This window comes from Oncorhynchus gorbuscha, linkage group LG07 (genome assembly GCF_021184085.1).
Source record: "Oncorhynchus gorbuscha isolate QuinsamMale2020 ecotype Even-year linkage group LG07, OgorEven_v1.0, whole genome shotgun sequence".
Lineage (NCBI taxonomy): Eukaryota > Metazoa > Chordata > Actinopteri > Salmoniformes > Salmonidae > Oncorhynchus > Oncorhynchus gorbuscha.
This window is the reverse complement of record NC_060179.1, coordinates 17,489,022-17,510,005: the sequence shown is the minus strand read 5'-3', so window position 1 is coordinate 17,510,005 and position 20,984 is coordinate 17,489,022. Positions and strand designations below refer to the sequence as shown.

At 42.2% G+C, this 20,984-nt stretch overlaps 1 protein-coding gene across 1 annotated transcript; it reads left to right on the top strand.

Moving 5' to 3' along the window:
* Positions 1-18,925: 18,925 nt before the first annotated feature.
* LOC124039135 (corticoliberin-like) lies at positions 18,926-20,517 on the top strand. The gene is made up of 2 exons (XM_046355019.1): positions 18,926-19,034; positions 19,555-20,517. Exon 2 carries the CDS (start codon positions 19,574-19,576, stop codon positions 20,075-20,077), a length of 504 nt encoding a protein of 167 aa, XP_046210975.1. The 5' UTR covers positions 18,926-19,034; positions 19,555-19,573; the 3' UTR covers positions 20,078-20,517.
* The last annotated feature ends 467 nt before the right edge of the window (positions 20,518-20,984 follow it).

The window sequence follows — 20,984 nt, the reverse complement described above, 5'->3', positions numbered from 1 at the left end:
ATGTGTCATCATAAGACTTCTTTAATGAAGTATAATACTATCTCTACACACAAGGAAAGAGCAAGGAGGACCCATCATATCGTTTGATACACTAATAACATCTCACCCTGGCCGAGAGGGGCTGTAACTAAACTCAGTTCAGTACCATAGATCCAACTACACCACCCTAGGATTGTACCAAGAGCATAGGAAGTAACAGTTTTACCATAGATAACACAGGTTATTTGAGAATGGGCTTGAGTGGAAATGGATGAAAGGAAAATCAGAGGCAACCAAGTAATACTTCTCTTAGCCTCTTGAGACTAGGGGGCAGTATTTTGATGTTTGGATGAAAAACGTACCCAAATGAAACTGCCTATTTCTCAGGCCCAGAAGCTAGAATATGCATATAATTGGCAGATAGAAAACACTCTAAAGTTTCCAGAACTGTCCAAATATTGTTTGTGAGTATAACAGAACTGATATTGCAGTTAAAAACCTGAGGAACATCCAACCAGGAAGTGCTGTTTTTCTGAAACCTCCCTGTTCTATTGCATGCCTTCCCTCCATTTAAAGGGATATCAACCAGATTAATTTCCCTATGGCTTCCACATGGTGTGAACAATCTTTAGACATAGTTTCAGGCTTTTATTCTGAAAAATGAGCGTGAATGATCACATCGCGTCAGTGGATAGCTGTGTCCCCCCAGAGTTTTGAAGGCCATAAAGATCATCAAGGACAACAACCACCCGAGCCACTGCCTGTTCACCCCACTATCATCCAGAAGGCGAGGTCAGTACAGGTGCATCAAAGCAGGGGCAGAGAGACTGAAAAACAGCTTCCATCTCAAGGCCACCAGACTGTTAAACAACCACCACTAACATTGAGTGACTGCTGCCAATATACTGACTCAACTCCAGCTCACAAATTTAGAACCAGGAACAGATATAGCCCTTGGTTCTCCCCAGACCTGACTGCCCTTAACCAACACAAAAACATCCTATGGCATTCTGCATTAGCATCGAACAGCCCCCGTGATATGCAGCTGTTCAGGGAAGCTAGAAACCGTTATACACAGGCAGTTAGAAAAGCCAAGGCTAGCTTTTTCAAGCAGAAATTTGCTTCCTGCAACACTAACGCAAAAAGGTTCTGGGACACTGTAAAGTCCATGGAGAATAAGAACACCTCCCAGCTGCCCACTGCACTGAAGATAGGAAACACAGTCACCACTGATAAATCCACCATAATTGAGAATTTCAATAAGCATTTTTCTACAGCTGGCCATGCTTTCCACCTGGCTACTCCTACCCCGGTCAACAGCACTGCACCCCCAACAGCAACTCGCCCAAGTCTTCCCCATTTCTCCTTCTCCCAAATCCATTCAGCTGATGTTCTGAAAGTGCTGAAAAATCGGGACCCCTACAAATCAGCCGGGCTAGACAATCTGGACCCTTTCTTTCTAAAATTATCTGCCGAAAATGTTGCCACCCCTATTACTAGCCTGTTCAACCTCTCTTTCGTGTCGTCTGAGATTCCCAAAGATTGGAAAGCAGCTGCGGTCATCCCCCTCTTCAAAGGGGGGGACACTCTTGACCCAAACTGCTACAGACCTATATCTATCCTACCATGCCTTTCTAAGGTCTTCGAAAGCCAAGTCAACAAACAGATTACCGACCATTTCGAATCTCACCATACCTTCTCTGCTATGCAATCTGGTTTCAGAGCTGGTCATGCGTGCACCTCAGCCACGCTCAAGGTCCTAAACGATATCTTAACCGTCATCGATAAGAAACATTACTGTGCAGCCGTATTCATTGATCTGGCCAAGGCTTTCGACTCTGTCAACTACCACATCCTCATCTGCAGACTCGACAGCCTTGGTTTCTCAAATGATTGCCTCGCCTGGTTCACCAACTACTTCTCTGATAGAGTTCAGTGTGTCAAATCGGAGGGTCTGCTGTCCGGACCTCTGGCAGTCTCTATGGGGGTGCCACAGGGTTCAATTCTTGGACCGACTCTCTTCTCTGTATACATCAATGAGGTCGCTCTTGCTGCTGGTGAGTCCCTGATCCACCTCTACGCAGACAACACCATTCTGTATACTTCCGGCCCTTCTTTGGACACTGTGTTAACAACCCTCCAGGCAAGCTTCAATGCCATACAACTCTCCTTCCGTGGCCTCCAATTGCTCTTAAATACAAGTAAAACTAAATGCATGCTCTTCAACCGATCGCTACCTGCACCTACCCGCCTGTCCAACATCACTACTCTGGACGGCTCTGACTTAGAATACGTGGACAACTACAAATACTTAGGTGGCTGGTTAGACTGTAAACTCTCCTTCCAGACCCATATCAAACATCTCCAATCCAAAGTTAAATCTAGAATTGGCTTCCTATTTCGCAACAAAGCATCCTTCACTCATGCTGCCAAACATACCCTTGTAAAACTGACCATCCTACCAATCCTCGACTTTGGCGATGTCATTTACAAAATAGACTCCAATACCCTACTCAACAAATTGGATGCAGTCTATCACAGTGCACTTCGTTTTGTCACCAAAGCCCCATATACTACCCACCATTGCGACCTGTACGCTCTCGTTGGCTGGCCCTCGCTTCATACTCGTCGCCAAACCCACTGGCTCCATGTCATCTACAAGACCCTGCTAGGTAAAGTCCCCCCTTATCTCAGCTCGCTGGTCACCATAGCATCTCCCACCTGTAGCACACGCTCCAGCAGGTATATCTCTCTAGTCACCCCCAAAACCAATTCTTTCTTTGGCCGCCTCTCCTTCCAGTTCTCTGCTGCCAATGACTGGAACGAACTACAAAAATCTCTGAAACTGGAAACACTTATCTCCCTTACTAGCTTTAAGCACCAACTGTCAGAGCATCTTACAGATTACTGCACCTGTACATAGCCCACCTATAATTTAGCCCAAACAACTACCTCTTTCCCAACTGTATTTAATTGATTTATTTTGCTCCTTTGCACCCCATTATTTATATTTCTACTTTGCACATTCTTCCATTGCAAAACTACCATTCCAGTGTTTTACTTGCTATATTGTATTTACTTTGCCACCATGGCCTTTTTTGCCTTTACCTCCCTTCTCACCTAATTTGCTCACATTGTATATAGACTTGTTTATACTGTATTATTGACTGTATGTTTGTTTTACTCCATGTGTAACACTGTGTCGTTGTATCTGTCGAACTGCTTTGCTTTATCTTGGCCAGGTCGCAATTGTAAATGAGAACTTGTTCTCAACTTGCCTGGTTAAATAAAGGTGAAATAAATAAATAAATAAAACTTGAATAATGAAAATTGATGTAAAAAAATATATCACTAGCCACTTTAAACAATGCCACTTAATATAATGTTTACATATCCTACATTACTCATCTCATATGTATACAGTGCCTTGCAAAAGTATTCGGCCCCCTTGAACTTTGTGACCTTTTGCCACATTTCAGGCTTCAAACATAAAGATATAAAACTGTATTTTTTTGTGAAGAATCAACAACAAGTGGGACACAATCATGAAGTGGAACAACATTTATTGGATATTTCAAACTTTTAACAAATCAAAAACTGAAAAATTGGGTGTGCAAAATTATTCAGCCCCCTTAAGTTAATACTTTGTAGCGCCACCTTTTGCTGCGATTACAGCTGTAAGTCGCTTGGGGTATGTCTCTATCAGTTTTGCACATCGAGAGACTGACATTTTTCCCATTCCTCCTTGCAAAACAGCTCGAGCTCAGTGAGGTTGGATGGAGAGCATTTGTGAACAGCAGTTTTCAGTTCTTTCCACAGATTCTCGATTGGATTCAGGTCTGGACATTGACTTGGCCATTCTAACACCTGGATATGTTTATTTTTAAACCATTCCATTGTTGATTTTGCTTTATGTTTTGGATCATTGTCTTGTTGGAAGACAAATCTCCGTCCCAGTCTCAGGTCTTTTGCAGACTCCATCAGGTTTTCTTCCAGAATGGTCCTGTATTTGGCTCCATCCATCTTCCCATCAATTTTAACCATCTTCCCTGTCCCTGCTGAAGAAAATCAGGCCCAAACCATGATGCTGCCACCACCATGTTTGACAGTGGGGATGGTGTGTTCAGGGTGTTGCTTTTACGCCAAACATAACGTTTTGCATTGTTGCCAAAAAGTTCAATTTTGCTTTCATCTGACCAGAGCACCTTCTTCCACATTTTTGGTGTGTCTCCCAGGTGGCTTGTGGCAAACTTTAAACAACACTTTTTATGGATATCTTTAAGAAATGGCTTTCTACTTGCCACTCTTCCATAAAGGCCAGATTTATGCAATATACGACTGATTGTTGTCCTATGGACAGAGTCTCCCACCTCAGCTGTAGATCTCTGCAGTTCATCCAGAGTGATCATGGGCCTCTTGGCTGCATCTCTGATCAGTCTTCTCCTTGTATGAGCTGAAAGTTTAGAAGGACGGCCAGTTCTTGGTAGATTTGCAGTGGTCTGATACTCCTTCCATTTCAATATTATCGCTTGCACAGTGCTCCTTGGGATGTTTAAAGCTTGGGAAATCTTTTTGTATCCAAATCCGGCATTAAACTTCTTCACAACAGTATCTCGGACCTGCCTGGTGTGTTCCTTGTTCTTCATGACGCTCTCTGCGCTTTAACGGACCTCTGAGACTATCACAGTGCAGGTGCATTTATACGGAGACTTGATTACACACAGGTGGATTGTATTTATCATCATTAGTCATTTAGGTCAACATTGGATCATTCAGAGATCCTCACTGAACTTCTGGAGTTTGCTGCACTGAAAGTAAAGGGGCTGAATAATTTTGCACGCCCAATTTTTCAGTTTTTGATTTGTTAAAAAAGTTTGAAATATCCAATAAATGTCGTTCCACTTCATGATTGTGTGATTGTCGTCACAAAAAATACAGTTTTATATCTTTATGTTTGAAGCCTGAAATGTGGCAAAAGGTCGCAAAGTTCAAGGGGGCCGTATACTTTCGCAAGGCACTGTATGTATATACTGTACTCTATCATCTACTGCATCTTGCCATCTTTATGTAATACATGTATCACTAGCCACTTTAAACTATGCCACTTTTATGTTTACATACCCTACATTACTCATCTCATATGTATATACTGTACTCGATACCATCTACTGCATTTTGCCTATGCCGTTCTGTACCATCACTCATTCATATATCTTTATGTACATATTATTTATCCCTTTACACTTGTGTGTATAAGGTAGTAGTTGTGGAATTGTTAGGTTAGATTACTTGTTGGTTATTACTGCATTGTCGGAGCTAGAAGCACAAGCATTTCGCTACTCTCGCATTAACATCTGCTAACCATGTGTATGTGACAAATAAAATTTGATTTGATTTGGTGTGTGAGCAGCTTGGAGCAGACATTTTCTCTCTCTCTCCTATTGAAAAAGCTACCGTCCGGTTGAAACATTATTGATCATTTATTGTAAAAACAACCCGAGGATTGATTATAAAATACATTTAACATGTTTCTACAAACTTTACGGATACTATTTGGAATTTTTTGTCTGCCCGTTGTGACCTGCACGAGCCTGTGGATTACTGAACAAAACGCGCCAACCAAATGGAGGTTTTTGGATATAAAAATAATCTTTATGGAACAAAACTAACATTTATTGTGTAACTGGGAGTCTTGTGAGTGCAAACATCTGAAGATCATCAAATGTAAGCGATTCATTTGATTGCTTTTCTGACTTTCGTGACCAATCTACTTTGCTGCTAGCTGTTTGTAATGTTTTGTCTGCTGAGAGAGCTGTCCTAACATAAACGCTTGGATAGCTTTCGCTGTAAAGCTTTTTTGAAATCTGACACGCCAGGTGGATTAACAACAAGCTAAACTGTGTTTTGGTATATTGCAATTCTGATTTCATGAAAATTAAATATTTTTAGCAATTCAATTTGAATTTGGTGCTCTGCAATTCAGCGGATGTTGACGAAAATGATCCCGCTAAAGGGATTGGTGCACCAAAAGGTTCTCTTAGCAAAACCAAGGCTTTAAAAAAATCTAAAAAGCTCTGCCACAGCCTCCAAACAAATATAGTTTACCTCTCACCTGTACTTTCCCCTGGACAGCCACACCTCAACCAATGGAAACAAGGGTTATAAAGAGGCAGAGAAAAACAGGGAGCCCATCACATTACTCAATGAATCAAGCAATAAACAAGCGCTCAATTAAGAGCAAAGGGTTAGAAGCATGCACAATAATTAAGAGCATTTGTCAGACCTGTGACAATGAGATCAGCACTAGATTGAGTACAGTTACATGCACACAATAATATGATTATTGCGGACAGTCAGATTAATATAATAGTTAGATTAAAACGTTTACATGCTTTGCAAGAACAACGATTTCCCTAATAATCCTGTACACATGGACACATATGAAATCAGGCTATCTGATGGGACTTTGATGAATGCAGAAAATCTCAATCAAAATGAATGTTCTACCACTGCAACATGTTCGTTTTGGGAAGCCTATTTGATTCTGAGTACGGACATAAATAACGTTTGTATGTGAAAACTACTTCTAAGATGTATACTTTCAGTTGTTCCCGAACTCACTTGGTTCTCGGCTGGTGCTATAGCACATGCAGATCAAATACACCGCGGAAACTCGGACGGTTAAGGTGTTTACATGTCCTAATAATTCGAAAGATTTCTCAGAAAACCGGGTGTTTTAATCATCGTATGCTTACTTTGATTATGACCGTACACCGATTAAGATAAGCAGACTAAGGTGTTTACATGACCAATGCAATACTCGGCCTACTGCCATAATCAGTTTCTTATTAGTGTGTGTGTTAACCTACTCAAGGGTTCTAAGAATACCAGGTTTTCTTCTGGATGGTGTCAATCAAGGTAACTTTTGTTTTGAGCTTTTATACGGGCAATTGTGACTCTTAAATTCTAATTTTGCTTGATCACATTTTAGCCAAAACAGTTAAAAGCATTACTGGCATCACCCACCAGAAGTTACATTGACACCTTCATGGAGATAAAGAGGATTGTGGTCTCAGGATGGATTGTCCCCCTCTGGCAGTGGTCATCAAACCTGGTCCTAAAGCAATAGCATGCAATCCTACTGCATTCTGCTCACCTATGAAGTTACTGGGTCAAAACATATAAACAAAACCCACAACATTCATGTTTAGCTCATTTGACTCTTTTAATGCAGTTTTGTTTTCAACAACAATGACTTTTGACCCTGTACTAAGAATAGCGCATGTCCTTGTTTTCCTCACTGGGCAGCATCTTGTGTAACATGACGTTGTGCAACCATTATGGGCACTGTGGGACAAATACACACAGAGCAATCATCTGCAAAGACGGATGGGAATTATGCAAATGTGCTGTGACTGAAGCGGACACTAAGCATCCGTGGTCGCCACATGAGCGTGAGACGGACTTAGGCTCTGATGTCACTTAGATGTTGTCTTGGCCACTCATAGCCAAAAAGTGTTACTTAAGTCAAGCTGACCCAGGAAGCGCCACAGGAGACCTATAAACTTGCTACTAAGCCTCAAGGGCTGATACGTGGTCAGTGTTATGATTGGCCCCCTTATGGTCAAGGTTAGGGTTGAGGCAGGATCAACTAATCCTATATCTGTGGAAAGACAAGTGGTGTCCTATTGGACTGCAGCTGGTAAGAAAACAATCCCAGCTCTGATGCAGTTGTCAGCCATCCTCAAGTCCTCTTATTACAGATTCAACTCAGCATTCACTGTTTGTTCTTATGGTAGCAAACAGAGATGGCAAACATGGTTATGTCACAAGAACGAGAACCTGGAAAGATAAATCATGGGAAGAGGCGACACGTGTAAATCCTAAACAGAATTAGTGAAATGCGTTAAGATTAAAACTGTGATGTCATCACACAAAGACTCTGACGTAAACACATCGACGTTAACATTTAAAACGGTTAAGTAAGGGTTAGGTAAGGGTTATGGAATAGGTTAGGTTTAGAGTCTGGGTTAAGGTTAAAGGTTAGGGATGTCCCAATGATCTTGGATAACACTAATGGTACTAAGACGGGGTGGCAGGCAGCTTCCATTGTGGGTAGGATAGAAAAAGGCCACACGGCATCGACCGCCCTCACCAAGACATGATGGAGGAGCACAGAAACAGATGGAGGAGAAAGATCTTTATTTTTCCACAAACACTTCATATATATTCTCATATACACTTCGGAGACTGAGAATTGTGAAAAACATCAAGTGAAATGAAATTGTATTCATAACATGCTTCGTAAAACAACAGGTGTAGACTAACAGTGAAATACTTACTTACAGGCCTATACCAACAATAGAGCAGGAGAGAAAATAGAGAATTAATAAAAAAATAAAACACGTAATAAAACAAGTAATAACAAATACACAATGAGTAAAAATAACTTTGCTATATACACGGGGTACCAGTACTGAGTCAATGTGCAGGGGTACGAGGTAATTGAGGTAGATATGTACATATAACTAGGAATAAAGTGACTAAGCAACAGTTATGTTCAACAGAGAAAAATACTTAGAAATCAACTACAATCACTTCCAGTGAATGCTTAAGTCATATTATCAAGCCTTTCATAACAAAATTACCATATTATGAAATAAATCAATAAACAAGTTATGTAATACAGGAATTAACGCAATCTCATTTGAATGGTGTTGATATGCTTTGACACGGACATCACTAGTCAAACGAGTCTCTGCAAATGCGTATCCAGATCAGACACTCAGTGTCCCAGGACTAAATCAGATTATTAGTAGTCCACTGCCCACCGCTGTGAGGCAGAAAACAGGCCTGACTGAAGCCACTCTGGGCTGGCTGAACAGGAGTCACAGAACAATGACGAAAAGAGGAAGACCAGCAATAGATACATGTCTATTTTGGGGGGGAAATCTTTTTTTTTTAAAGGAGTAATCCGTCCATGCTCCACATTATGAGCCGTAGATTCACATGTGAAGGATATGTGCAGCCACACATACAGTACCAGTTGAAAGTTTGGACACACTTAATTATTCCAGGATTTTAACACTTTTTAAAACTCTTTTCTACATTGTAGAAGACATCAAAACTATGAAATAACACGTATGGAATCATGTTATAACCAAAAAAGTGTTAAACAAATCAAAATATATTTTATATTTGGGATTCTTCAAAGTAGCCACCCTTTGCTTGATGACAGCTTTGCACACTCTTGGCATTCTCTCAACCAACTTCATGAGGAATGCTTTTCCAACCGTCTTGAAAGAGTTCCCACATATGCTGAGCATATGCTGCTTTTCCTTCCCACTGCAGTCCAACTCATTCCAAACCATCTCAATTGGATTGAGATTGGTGATTGTGGAGGCCAGGTCAACTGATGCAGCACTCCATCACTCTCCTTCTTGGTCAAATAGCCCTTACACAGCCTGGAGGTGTGTTTTGGGTCATTGCCCTGTTGAAAGAAAAATGATAGTCCCACTCAGCGCAAACCAGATGGGATGGCGTATCACTGTATATAACATGTAATAGCAGACAGTGATGCTCTTCTTTGTAGTAAAAGAGGAACGATCTCAACCTGTCACACATAGCAGGGGTGAGATGGGGATAACTCCATCGTTAGCACACCCACTCCACCTGCATTTTACCCTATTCATATCATCAAACTACACTTTATTCACATCCTTATTATCATTATTAGAATCACTGGAGATCTCCAACAATCCCCTGGGGAAATCAAAGAAACACGTCTCTGTTTCCATTGATCATCCTTGAGATGTTTCTACAACTTCATTGGAGTCCACCTGTGGTAAATTCAATTGATAGGACATGATTTGGAAAGGCATACACCTGTCTATACAAAGGTCCCACAGTTGACAGTGCATGTCAGAGCAAAACCCAAGCCATGAAGGAATTGTGCGTAGAGCTCCGAGGCAGGATTATGTTGACGCACAGATCTGGGGAAGGTTACCAAAAATATCTGCAGCATTGGAGGTCCCCAAGAACACAATGGTTTTCTTCATTCTTAAATGGAAGAGGTTTGGAGATCTTCCTAGAGCTGGCCGCCTGACAATACTGACAAATCGGGGGAAAAGGGCCTTGGTTAGGGAGGTGACAAAGAAACCGATGGTCACTCTGACAGAGCTCCAGAGTTCCTCTGTGGAGAGGGGAGAACCATCCAGATGGACAACCATCTCTGCAGCACTCTATCAATCAGGCCTTTATGGTAGAGGGCCAGTTGGAAGCCACTCCTCACACATGACAGCCTGCTTGGAATTTGCCAAAAGGCATCTAAAGTACTCTCAGACCATGAGAAACAAGATTCTCTGGTCTGATGAAACCATGATTGAACTCTTTGGCCTGAATGCCAAGCATCACATCTGGAGGAAAAATGGCACCATCCCTATCATGCTGTGGGTGTCACGCCTTGGTCATTGTATCTTGTGTTTTTGTTATATGTTTGGGTAGGCCAGGGTGTGACATGGGTTTATATGTTGTATTTCGTATTGGGGTTTGTATTAATTGGGAGTGTGTATTATTAGGGGTGTGTCTAGTTAGGCTTGGCTGCCTGAGGCGATTCCTAATTGGAGTCAGCTGATTCTCGTTGTCTCGGATTGGGAACCGTATTTAGGTAGCCTGAGTGCGCGTTGTATTTCGTGGGTGATTGTACCTGTCTCTGTGTTAGTCACCAGATAGGCTGTAATTAGTTTCACTCGTTTGTTGTTTTCTTCTTCAGTTATTTCATGTACTGCATTATCTTCATTAAAAGTCATGAGTAACCTACACGCTGCATTTCGGTCTGACTCTCTTCAAACAACAGACGAAGTTCGTTACAGTGGGGATGTTTTTCAGCGTTAGGGACTGGGAGACTAGTCAGGATAGAGGGAAAGATGAATGGAGCAAAGTACAGGGAAATCCTTGATAAAAACCTGTTCTCAGGACCTCAGACTGGGGTGCTCAGGACCTCAGACTGGGGAAAAGGTTCACCTACCTATAGGACAACGATTCTAAGCACACAGCCAAGACAATACAGGAATGTCTTCGGGATAAGTCTCTGAATGTCCTTGAGCGGCCTAGCTAGAGCCCGGACGGAAATCCGATCGAACATCTCTGGAGAGACCAGAAAATAGCTGTGCAGCGACGCTCCCCATCCAACCCGACAGAGCTTGAGAGGATCTGCAGAGAAGAATGGGAGAAACTCCCCAAATACAGGTCTGCCAAACAAATACAGGTGTGCCAAGACTCAAGGCTGTAATCGCTGCCAAAAGTGCTTCAACAAAGTACTGAGTAAAGGGTTTGAATTCTTATGTAAATGTGATATTTAATTTATTGTTTATTTTTTTCATTTGCAAAAAATTCTAAAAACCTGTTTTTGCTTTGTCATCATGGGATATTGTGTGTAACCGATTGAATCCACTTCAGAACAAGGCTGTAACGTAACAAAATGTGAAATAAGTCAAGGGGTTTGAATACATTCTGAATGAGCTGTATAACAGATACTGACAGACAACAGGAAGTTGGTATCTAATTAATTGATCAGTTGGCCTACCTGTGCATAATTAATCTACCTGTCCTCAAGGACACATGCATAGTATTGTATCTATCACTTGTTTATTTTAAGCATTTACCAAGTGTACATGTAATTAACCAAACAAAGCAGGGACTTGATGTGTAAAAAGTAAAAAATACTGGAGTGGCTAAAATGACAGAGAGAGGGACAACTACAAAGAAACAGAAAAACACACAGGACAATGAGTTAAGTTTGCTCCTGCATATGCCAGCCTGGCTGTGCCAAAGTTAGGGCTGTTTGTATTAGTCATTAAATAAACCAAGATCCATTCATTGGCAGTAATACCAACTTGGAGGTAAATGTCTCACCACTAACGTTTGGCCTATTTGTCTTCCCACTCCTCTGTAAAATAGATGTCAGAGTCTACCACCAGTGTCACCCACCTCTAGTACCTCGTTAAAGTGGAGGAATACATTCGAATACACTCTGAATTCAATTACTGTCCGTTTTAAACCAGGCCGTATCACTGCTCTCTATATTTTCTGGACACATGAGCTTTGCCCATTAATGTCAGGCATTGCCTCTGGGGACCCTTGGGCCTAGCCACCTCATATAAAAGCAGTGGGAGGAGGACCCGTTAACAGTCATAAGGCCACTGTCACCTCCTTTATTGAGATGAGTTCCTCCAAGTCGACCACAACACTGACTGCGTTAAGTAAACGTGGTACGTGGTGGCTGGTACCAGGGGTGGCAAATCTAGTAATCCAGTTATTAGCATGGCACCACAGATAAGTGCATGTACCTGCAGGCTGTTCCACATTACAATTACGAAAGCAAATGATCATCAATTGAAGGACATCTGTTTCCATGGCGAATTAGTGTCCTCTCTTTGGGTCATTTACCATAGCCGATGCTCTCTACAGACTTACATCGGGCCAGTGTCTCAGTCTCGCATAGTCATCTACTGTAGCCGATGCTCTCTACAGACTTACATCGGGCCAGTGTCTCAGTCTCGCATAGTCATTTACTATAGCCGATGCTCTCCACAGACTTACAGCGGGCCAGTGTCTCAGTCTCGCATAGTCATCTGCTATAGCCGATGCTCTCCACAGACTTACAGCTGGCCAGTGTCTCAGTCTTGCATAGTCATCTATTATAGCCGATGCTCTCCACAGACTTACAGCTGGCCAGTGTCTCAGTCTATCTAGCCGATGCTCTCCACAGACTTACAGCTGGCCAGTGTCTCCGTCTCGCATAGTCATCTACTGTAGCCGATGCTCTCCACAGACTTCCAGCTGGCCAGTGTCTCAGTCTCGCATAGTCATCTACTGTAGCCGATGCTCTCCACAGACTTACAGCGGGCCAGTGTCTCAGTCTCGCATAGTCATCTACTATAGCCGATGCTCTCCACAGACTTATAGCGGGCCAGTGTCTCAGTCTCGCATAGTCATTTACTGTAGCCGATGCTCTCTACAGACTTACAGCGGGCCAGTGTCTCAGTCTCGCATAGTCATCTACTATAGCCGATGCTCTCCACAGACTTATAGCGGGCCAGTGTCTCAGTCTCGCATAGTCATTTACTATAGCCGATGCTCTCCACAGACTTACAGCTGGCTAGTGTCTCAGTCTCGCATAGTCATCTACTGTAGCCGATGCTCTCCACAGACTTACAGCGGGCCAGTGTCTCAGTCTCGCATAGTCATTTACTGTAGCCGATGCTCTCCACAGACTTACAGCTGGCCAGTGTCTCAGTCTCGCATAGTCATCTACTGTAGCCGATGCTCTCCACAGACTTACAGCGGGCCAGTGTCTCAGTCTCGCATAGTCATCTACTATAGCCGATGCTCTCCACAGACTTACAGCGGGCCAGTGTCTCAGTCTCGCATAGTCATCTACTATAGCCGATGCTCTCCACAGACTTATAGCGGGCCAGTGTCTCAGTCTCGCATAGTCATTTACTGTAGCCGATGCTCTCTACAGACTTACAGCTGGCCAGTGTCTCAGTCTCGCATAGTCATTTACTGTAGCTGATGCTCTCCACAGACTTACAGCGGGCCAGTGTCTCAGTCTCGCATAGTCATCTACTATAGCCGATGCTCTCCACAGACTTACAGCGGGCCAGTGTCTCAGTCTCGCATAGTCATCTACTATAGCCGATGCTCTCCACAGACTTATAGCGGGCCAGTGTCTCAGTCTCGCATAGTCATTTACTGTAGCCGATGCTCTCTACAGACTTACAGCTGGCCAGTGTCTCAGTCTCGCATAGTCATTTACTATAGCCGATGCTCTCCACAGACTTACAGCTGGCTAGTGTCTCAGTCTCGCATAGTCATTTACTGTAGCCGATGCTCTCCACAGACTTACAGCGGGCCAGTGTCTCAGTCTCGCATAGTCATTTACTTGTTGTCAGTCTCACTTTCTCATAACAGGACCTCATCACTGTGTTGGGTCAAATTCTACAATACAAAAAAGGATGGCTAGTGATTCCATAATCCGGGCCTTGAGCCCTTCCTGTTTTGCATCACACGACTTAGTGATTGGTTGAGCGGGGCGTTGATTTGACAGTGAGGTGACCGAAAGCGCTCCCTGTCTGACATGGTAGTGTGTTCTATTTGTGTCGGACAGCATGTGCTTCTCATGATGGGACCTGACACCGCTCCTGGAGGAGAGGGGGAAGGAGATGGAGAGAGTGGGGGGCAATCACTGTGACACACAGTGTAGTATGATGAAGATGCTACGGGACAGTGACTCCCTTCAATGTTTTTCTTGGCAGGGCGCAGAGGTTCTCTAAGCAGGACTACATACACCAACATTTAAAATGTATAGTCAATCAATAGCGGCTAAGATTTTTTAGATGAGGGATGACAGAGCTATGTTGGGATTGGGATCCTTCTACATTATTCTAATGCAGGGGTGTACAGATCCAGTCCTGAATAACTACATGTGTACAGGATTTAGTTCCAGCCATGTACCAATAGGACACCTGATTCAGCTTGTCATGGCTAAATTTGCAATCACGCTCTGCAACTGGAAATCCTCACATCTCCCATTTTCTCCAGCTCTGCTGTCAGACCGTCACCTTAGTCAGAAGATGGATGCTGTTATCAAATGTAATAACATTAAGATATTCTGGAGAAGAATACACGTCTTTCATGTTATTTCATTGCATTATTCCCTAGGGTTCCTTGTAAACCACAGATATATTGTTTTCCCTGCTTTTTCATACTCAAGACGTCTGAATGATGTGAGAGAGATAGACATGGTATATAGAAAATTGTCCTTTTCTCAAAATGTGGGGATGTAAGGTGTAGACGTCTAGACAATTACGTATTAACAACCAGATGGATTTTCTATTAGGGTTCTAATGGAAATATAGAAATGTTAAAAAACTATTATGAAGGAAAATGCGCAACACTCGCTCACCATGAAAAAATGTATGATTTATTTAAGCAAGGTTAAAATATAAAACATTTCGGCCTACCATGGCCTTCGTCAGAGTCAATTAAAAAACACTGTGTTTAAATAAAACATAGACGTTTTATGCTGAGCGAATGTTGCACCTTTTCCTTTGCACCGTTGATTACATTTCCAGAAAACTACTATGAACCAGAACTAAAAGAAATCTATGAGTGTGTGGGAGAGAGAGAGAGGGACGGACGGAGGGAGGGAGGGAGATAGATAGATAGAAAGCGACAAACTGGCAGAGAAAATGAGAAACAAATATAAGAAGGCAAAAGAAAGAACCTGAAACAAAGCCTAAGCAGAAAGACAAAGAATGGAAAAAGCAGAGTTCTAGTCCGTGCTCTCTATGAAGCTGATTGGGATTCTAATGGCAGTCGGTGTGAAATTTGAATCAAGTGAGAGAATCACTCCTGTCTGGCAGGCCAAGAAGACAGGAGTGACAGAGCTAGTGATGTACATGTATGCAGCAGTAATGAATCATAGAGAAATGCTACTGATGGTCTTGGTGAAAACCCTTCTCTGTGACATTTTTTGTTTTACCTTTATTTAACTAGACAAGTCAGTTATATAACAATTTGTTATTTTCAGTGATGGCCTAGGAACAGAGGGTTAGCTGCCGTGTTCAGGGGTAGAACAACAGAATTTTAAAATCTTGTCTGCTTGGGGATTTGATCTTGCAACCTTTTGGTCCCTAGTCCAACACTCTAACCACTAGGCTACCTGCCACCCCATTTGTAGGTTCACCACCAGAAGGCAAGACAGGTCAGCTGGAAAGGTTAGGAGAATGTTAACAAACAGTCATGTATTTGCTTAGTTGAGATGGGTGATAATGGCTCTGAAGTGCAGCATGTATACTATTTCTACCCACAGTAAATGATGGAGGAGACCTTAAGAAGAACTAGGTCATACAGTCGCTATTGAAAGTCTACACACCCCTTGTAATCTTCCCATTTTGCTGCCTTTAAATTATTTTTTATTTGTTTTCATCTCTAATGATCTACACAACATACTCCACATTTTCAAAGTAAAAGAAAGTTATGCATTGATGCATTGATTGCTTGTTTTCACACCCCAGAGTTCATTCTTGGTGGAAGCATTTTTGGCATTTGGATCCCTTTGTATGTTCTTGTATTGTGGTGGCAGCATCATGTTAAGGGTATGCTTGTTGTGGACAGGGACTGGGGAGTTTGTCAGGATCAAAAGAAACTTGAATGAAGCAAAATGATTCACAGCTGTAATGGCAGCCAAATGCACTTCCATCAAGTATTAACTGTATTGATGTCTTCAAACCTCAGAGTTAATGCTTGATGGAAGCGCATTTGGCTGCCATTACAGCTGTGAATCATTTTGAATAAGATTCTACCAACAAACCTTGCACTTTTAGGGGAACATATCTATTGGTTTTGTCAAAACAGCTCAACCTCAGTAAATATGGTTGGGAATCATTGACGAACAGCAATATTCACATTTTGGCAAAAATAAAATTATGCAGATTTTAAGCACGACAAAGAATGTACGTTCAGGAACACTCAACACCTCTTGGAAAGCCATTGTGGTGTGTCTTTGACATTCAAATATGTGTAATTGTGTTGTGGTAATAACACTCTATTCAAGGATTAGGTTTTCAGAAGACTGAGGCAGGTTTTCCTCTAACTTTGCTCCTTTTGTCACGCCCTGATCTGTTTCACCTGTCTTTGTACATGTCTCCACCCCCCTCCAGGTGTCGTCCATCTTCCCCATTATCCCCTGTGTATTTATACCTGCGTTCTCTGTTTGTCTGTTGCCAGTTCATTTTGTTTGTTGAACCTACCAGCGTTTTCCCCCTTGCTCCTATCTTGTCTAAGTTCCTGTTGTCTAGTTTTTCCCGGCTTTGACCCTTCTGCCTTTCCTGACCCTGAGACTGCCTGCCGTCCTGTACCTTTGCCCCACTACTCTGGATTACCGACCTCTGCCTGACCTGACACTGAGCCCGCCTGCTGTCCTGTACCTTACACCCTCTCTGGATTATTGACCCCTGCCTGCCTTGATCTGTCATTTGCCTGGCCCTGTTTGAGGAATACACTTTTGTTTCTTCACCACTGTAATACCTTTCAAGTTTCTTTTGATCCTGACAAAATCCCCAGTCTCTGCCAACAACAAGCATACCCATAACATGATGCTGTCACCACAATACAAGAATATACAAAGGGATCAAAATGATTCACAGTTGTAATGGCTGCCAAAAATGCTTACACCGAGAATGAACTCTGGGGTGTGAAGACATAAGCAATCAATACGTTGTCTATTCATTTGGAAAATATTCTATAACTTTCTTTCACTTTGAAAATGTGATCTGTAGGGAAAAATGAAATCCTTCATAGATTTAATTTTAGGACAGCAAAATGTGAAGACTGTAAAAGGGGTGTGTAGACTTTCACCAGACTTCACTAGCTTACATTGTGTATATCAGTTTATTAGGTACACCCATCTAGTACCAGGTCGGACCCCCCTTTGTCTCCAAAACAGCCTGAATTCTTCGGGGCATGGATTCTACAAGGTGTGGCATACAAAGGGAACTAATGTGTGCCAGGAAAACATTCCCCACACCACTACACCACCGCCTCCAGCCTGTACTGTTGACACCAGGCAGGATGGGCCAGAGCCAGAGACCAGGGACCAGGCCAGAGACTTATGTTACATCTTGATTCTGCCATCAGCATGATGCAACTGGAACCAGGATTCGTCGGACCAGGCTATATTTTTCCATTCCTCAATTGTCCAGTGTTGGTGATCGCATGCCCACTGGAGCAGATAGGAGTGGAACCCAGTGTGGTCGTCTGCTTCAATAACCACCACCAACAGTCCACTCTGAGCTATTGAATCATTATTTGCCTGTTTGTGGCCAGCCTGTTAGCTTGCACAATTCATTCCATTCTCCTTCGACCTCTATCATCAACAAGCTGTTTTTGCCCACGGGACTGACGCTGACACTTTTTTTGTTTGTCACACCATTCTCAGTAAACCCTAGACGCTGTCATGTGTGAAAAGTCCAGGAGGTCGGCCGTTTCTGAGATACTGGAACCAGCGCGCCTGCCACCGACGGTTATACCACTCTCAAAGCCGCTTAGGTCACTGGTTTGCCCATTCTAATGTTCAATCAAACAGTAACTGAATGCCTTGGTGCCTGTCTGCCTGCTTTATATAGCAAGCCACAGCCACGTGACTCTGTCATTTTGTGAATGGGGTGGTGTACCTAATAAACTGGCCATTCAATGTATGTTGGTGTGTAATCATGTTTAAGAAAAGTTGAGGAACTCTAATCTACAGACGTATATATATATTTAAAAAAAAAGTTGAGCTAGTAAGCCCCTATAGCATTCCGAACATTCTGTTCATGACATTTTAAGCGATTGCCATGAAATATTGGACAATGCATTTCAGACCAATCTGTTGTTCTTGAAGTTGATTAGTACAATTATATTAATTTAAAATGTACTCTGAGGTAATCTGTTATAAATATTCATCATTTCTCAGCAATATTTTATTTCTAATTTCTAATTCAGGGCACAAAGTCTGTATTTGATTGTCTGAGTGAGAATCATTTTGAGAAGTGCACCACCAAAATTACAATTCAGTCCATTTTCTGAACAGGACTTGTGCATGACATAATACAGGTCTCCTTTTTGTAGAACAGACCAGCCACTGAGATAAAGAACAACTATAGACTAATAATTATGTCTGCATCCAAGCCTGTGTGCGTGTTAGAAAATATGCTGTATTCTAAACACACACACACACGCACACAACCAACATTTATGACTCATCTCATTCAAACTACCCCAGACTTTCACAGATGCGTTCATTCAAGTTACACCAATGTAACTCCGCGCGCACGCAATCTCTGAGCTCAGAGCGTGACACTTGTCGCGGGTCTTGGCTATATAAATCCAAACTGCCGTGCTTTATTTGAAGAACTCCTTATACACATTTCTTGATCCATCACTCGTGGAAGAGGAAGAGAGTTCTCAACAAATACCTAAAATCCAGGGACACAACGACTCAACTGAAGGTATGAGACCATATATGCTGGCAACAAGTCCATGCATAGATCATACTTCATTTTAAAATGTTATTTTCACTTGTGTGTTGGAAGGTGCCATTACATGTTATTCCTCAACATGGAAAGCTGTTCATAGATTTCCACATGAACTTGATGGATACGCAAAGATGCATGCATAATTAATATACTCCCTCTCTGCTATCTCGTTTTGATTTTGTGGACGTTTCACCAACCCCTGGATTTATGGCCCACTAAATGGATTACTTTGCATGTACATATTCTATTTAATTTATTTCTGGCTGTAAATTCCTAGTCTGATAATGGTAGAGATGACAGGAATTTAAAATCATAGACAGTGCATTCTCATCACAATTGAAAAACTTTTACTTAAGTCATGCACATGTAGTTTATATTATCCTGCAACTTCATCGCATGCAACGAATGCCTCAATTTTATGAACAAAACGTATTGTACAAAAATTATAATGATTGAGGGAGACGTGAAGTTAATTGTCTCCATTCTTCTTCAGATCTCGTTGAACCCCTGACATGAAGCTCAATTTCCTCGTCACCACCGTGGTTCTGCTCATTGCTTTCTTACCGCGCTATGAGTGTAGGGCTATCGAGAGCCCTGGCGCTGTCCAGCGCGCCACCGCTCCACATCACGACGCGCAGCAACAGTCTCTTCCCCTCCTGACGCGACATGGAGAGGAATACTACATCCGACTGGGAAACGGGAACCGCAACTCTGCTGCGTCCGCACCTAAAGGCATGTACCCAGAGGGCTCCCCATCGGTCTACAACAGAGCCTTGCAGCTCCAACTGACGCAGCGTCTTCTACAAGGCAAAGTTGGGAACATCAGCCGGTTCGTCAGCGGCTTCGCGAACCAGCTCGACGACTCGATTGAGAGGGGGAGGAGGTCTGATGATCCGCCGATATCTCTAGATCTTACGTTCCACATGCTCCGACAGATGATGGAGATGTCCAGAGCTGAACAGTTACAGCAACAAGCCCATAGCAACAGAAAAATGATGGAGATCTTCGGGAAATGAAAACTACATCCATCCATCCCCAAAGATTTGTTTTTACATTTAGCACAAAACACACAGTATTCTGTACCATAGTGCTGCTTTTCCATCTTTGTTTATAATGATTTATTTTATAGCTTTAACCTGACGGTGGAGACTAAATGGGCTTGTAGGTTACTTGTAATTATGATTGTAGCCAATATCATGCAAGATAAAGTATGTCCTATGAATTTGTATTAGGCTATTGTTGTTGAAGTTCTACGTCAAAACTGTAGAATATACACGATTCTGTCTCTCTTTAAGACAAAAACATTTTTTTTGGTAGATCTTATAGGCTTAGGAAATTACGCTTTATTGTATGTTATGTTATTTAAGTTTGTTAATAAACTTATGAGCAACCAGTACATTTTTGTTGTGCAAGAGAATGTCTTATACTTATATTTTTCAATAAAATCTGAAAAGTTGTTTGCACTTCTCTGTGGATATTTGTAAACTCTACAGTTTATCGCCCATATAGTTAGCCATTTGAATATAAATTTGGTTTTGTATAAATACTGGACACAAACTTTTCACTGATCTGAAGTGTCTGGCAAAAAAACCCTAAACATGATTATCTGTATAGCCTACAGTAGTCCGTACAATAGAATAACGTTTGAGGATGGAGCAAGAGCGTTTCTTTCAAGCCTGAAGATGTCTAATTGCATGTGCTTTGAAAAGCAGCACCTGTCCAACGGCAATAGTCGCTATACCATGTGTCATACAGTGAGAAATAAGTCCAAAAAGAAAGAGAGATTAGGTCTACTCTTAATCATAAAGATAAACAGAATTTGTTTTTCCTGTCCTTGAACTGATTTAGGATCCGCTCGCTGCCACAAGTTGAAACACTCACACAAAAGGATACAGAATTCAAAAGAAAAAAACATATAGTGAA

Bases quoted from the DNA above. Each gene is read 5' to 3' on its own strand.
- LOC124039135 (XM_046355019.1), top strand. From the start codon at position 19,574: ATGAAGCTCAATTTCCTCGTCACCACCGTGGTTCTGCTCATTGCTTTC.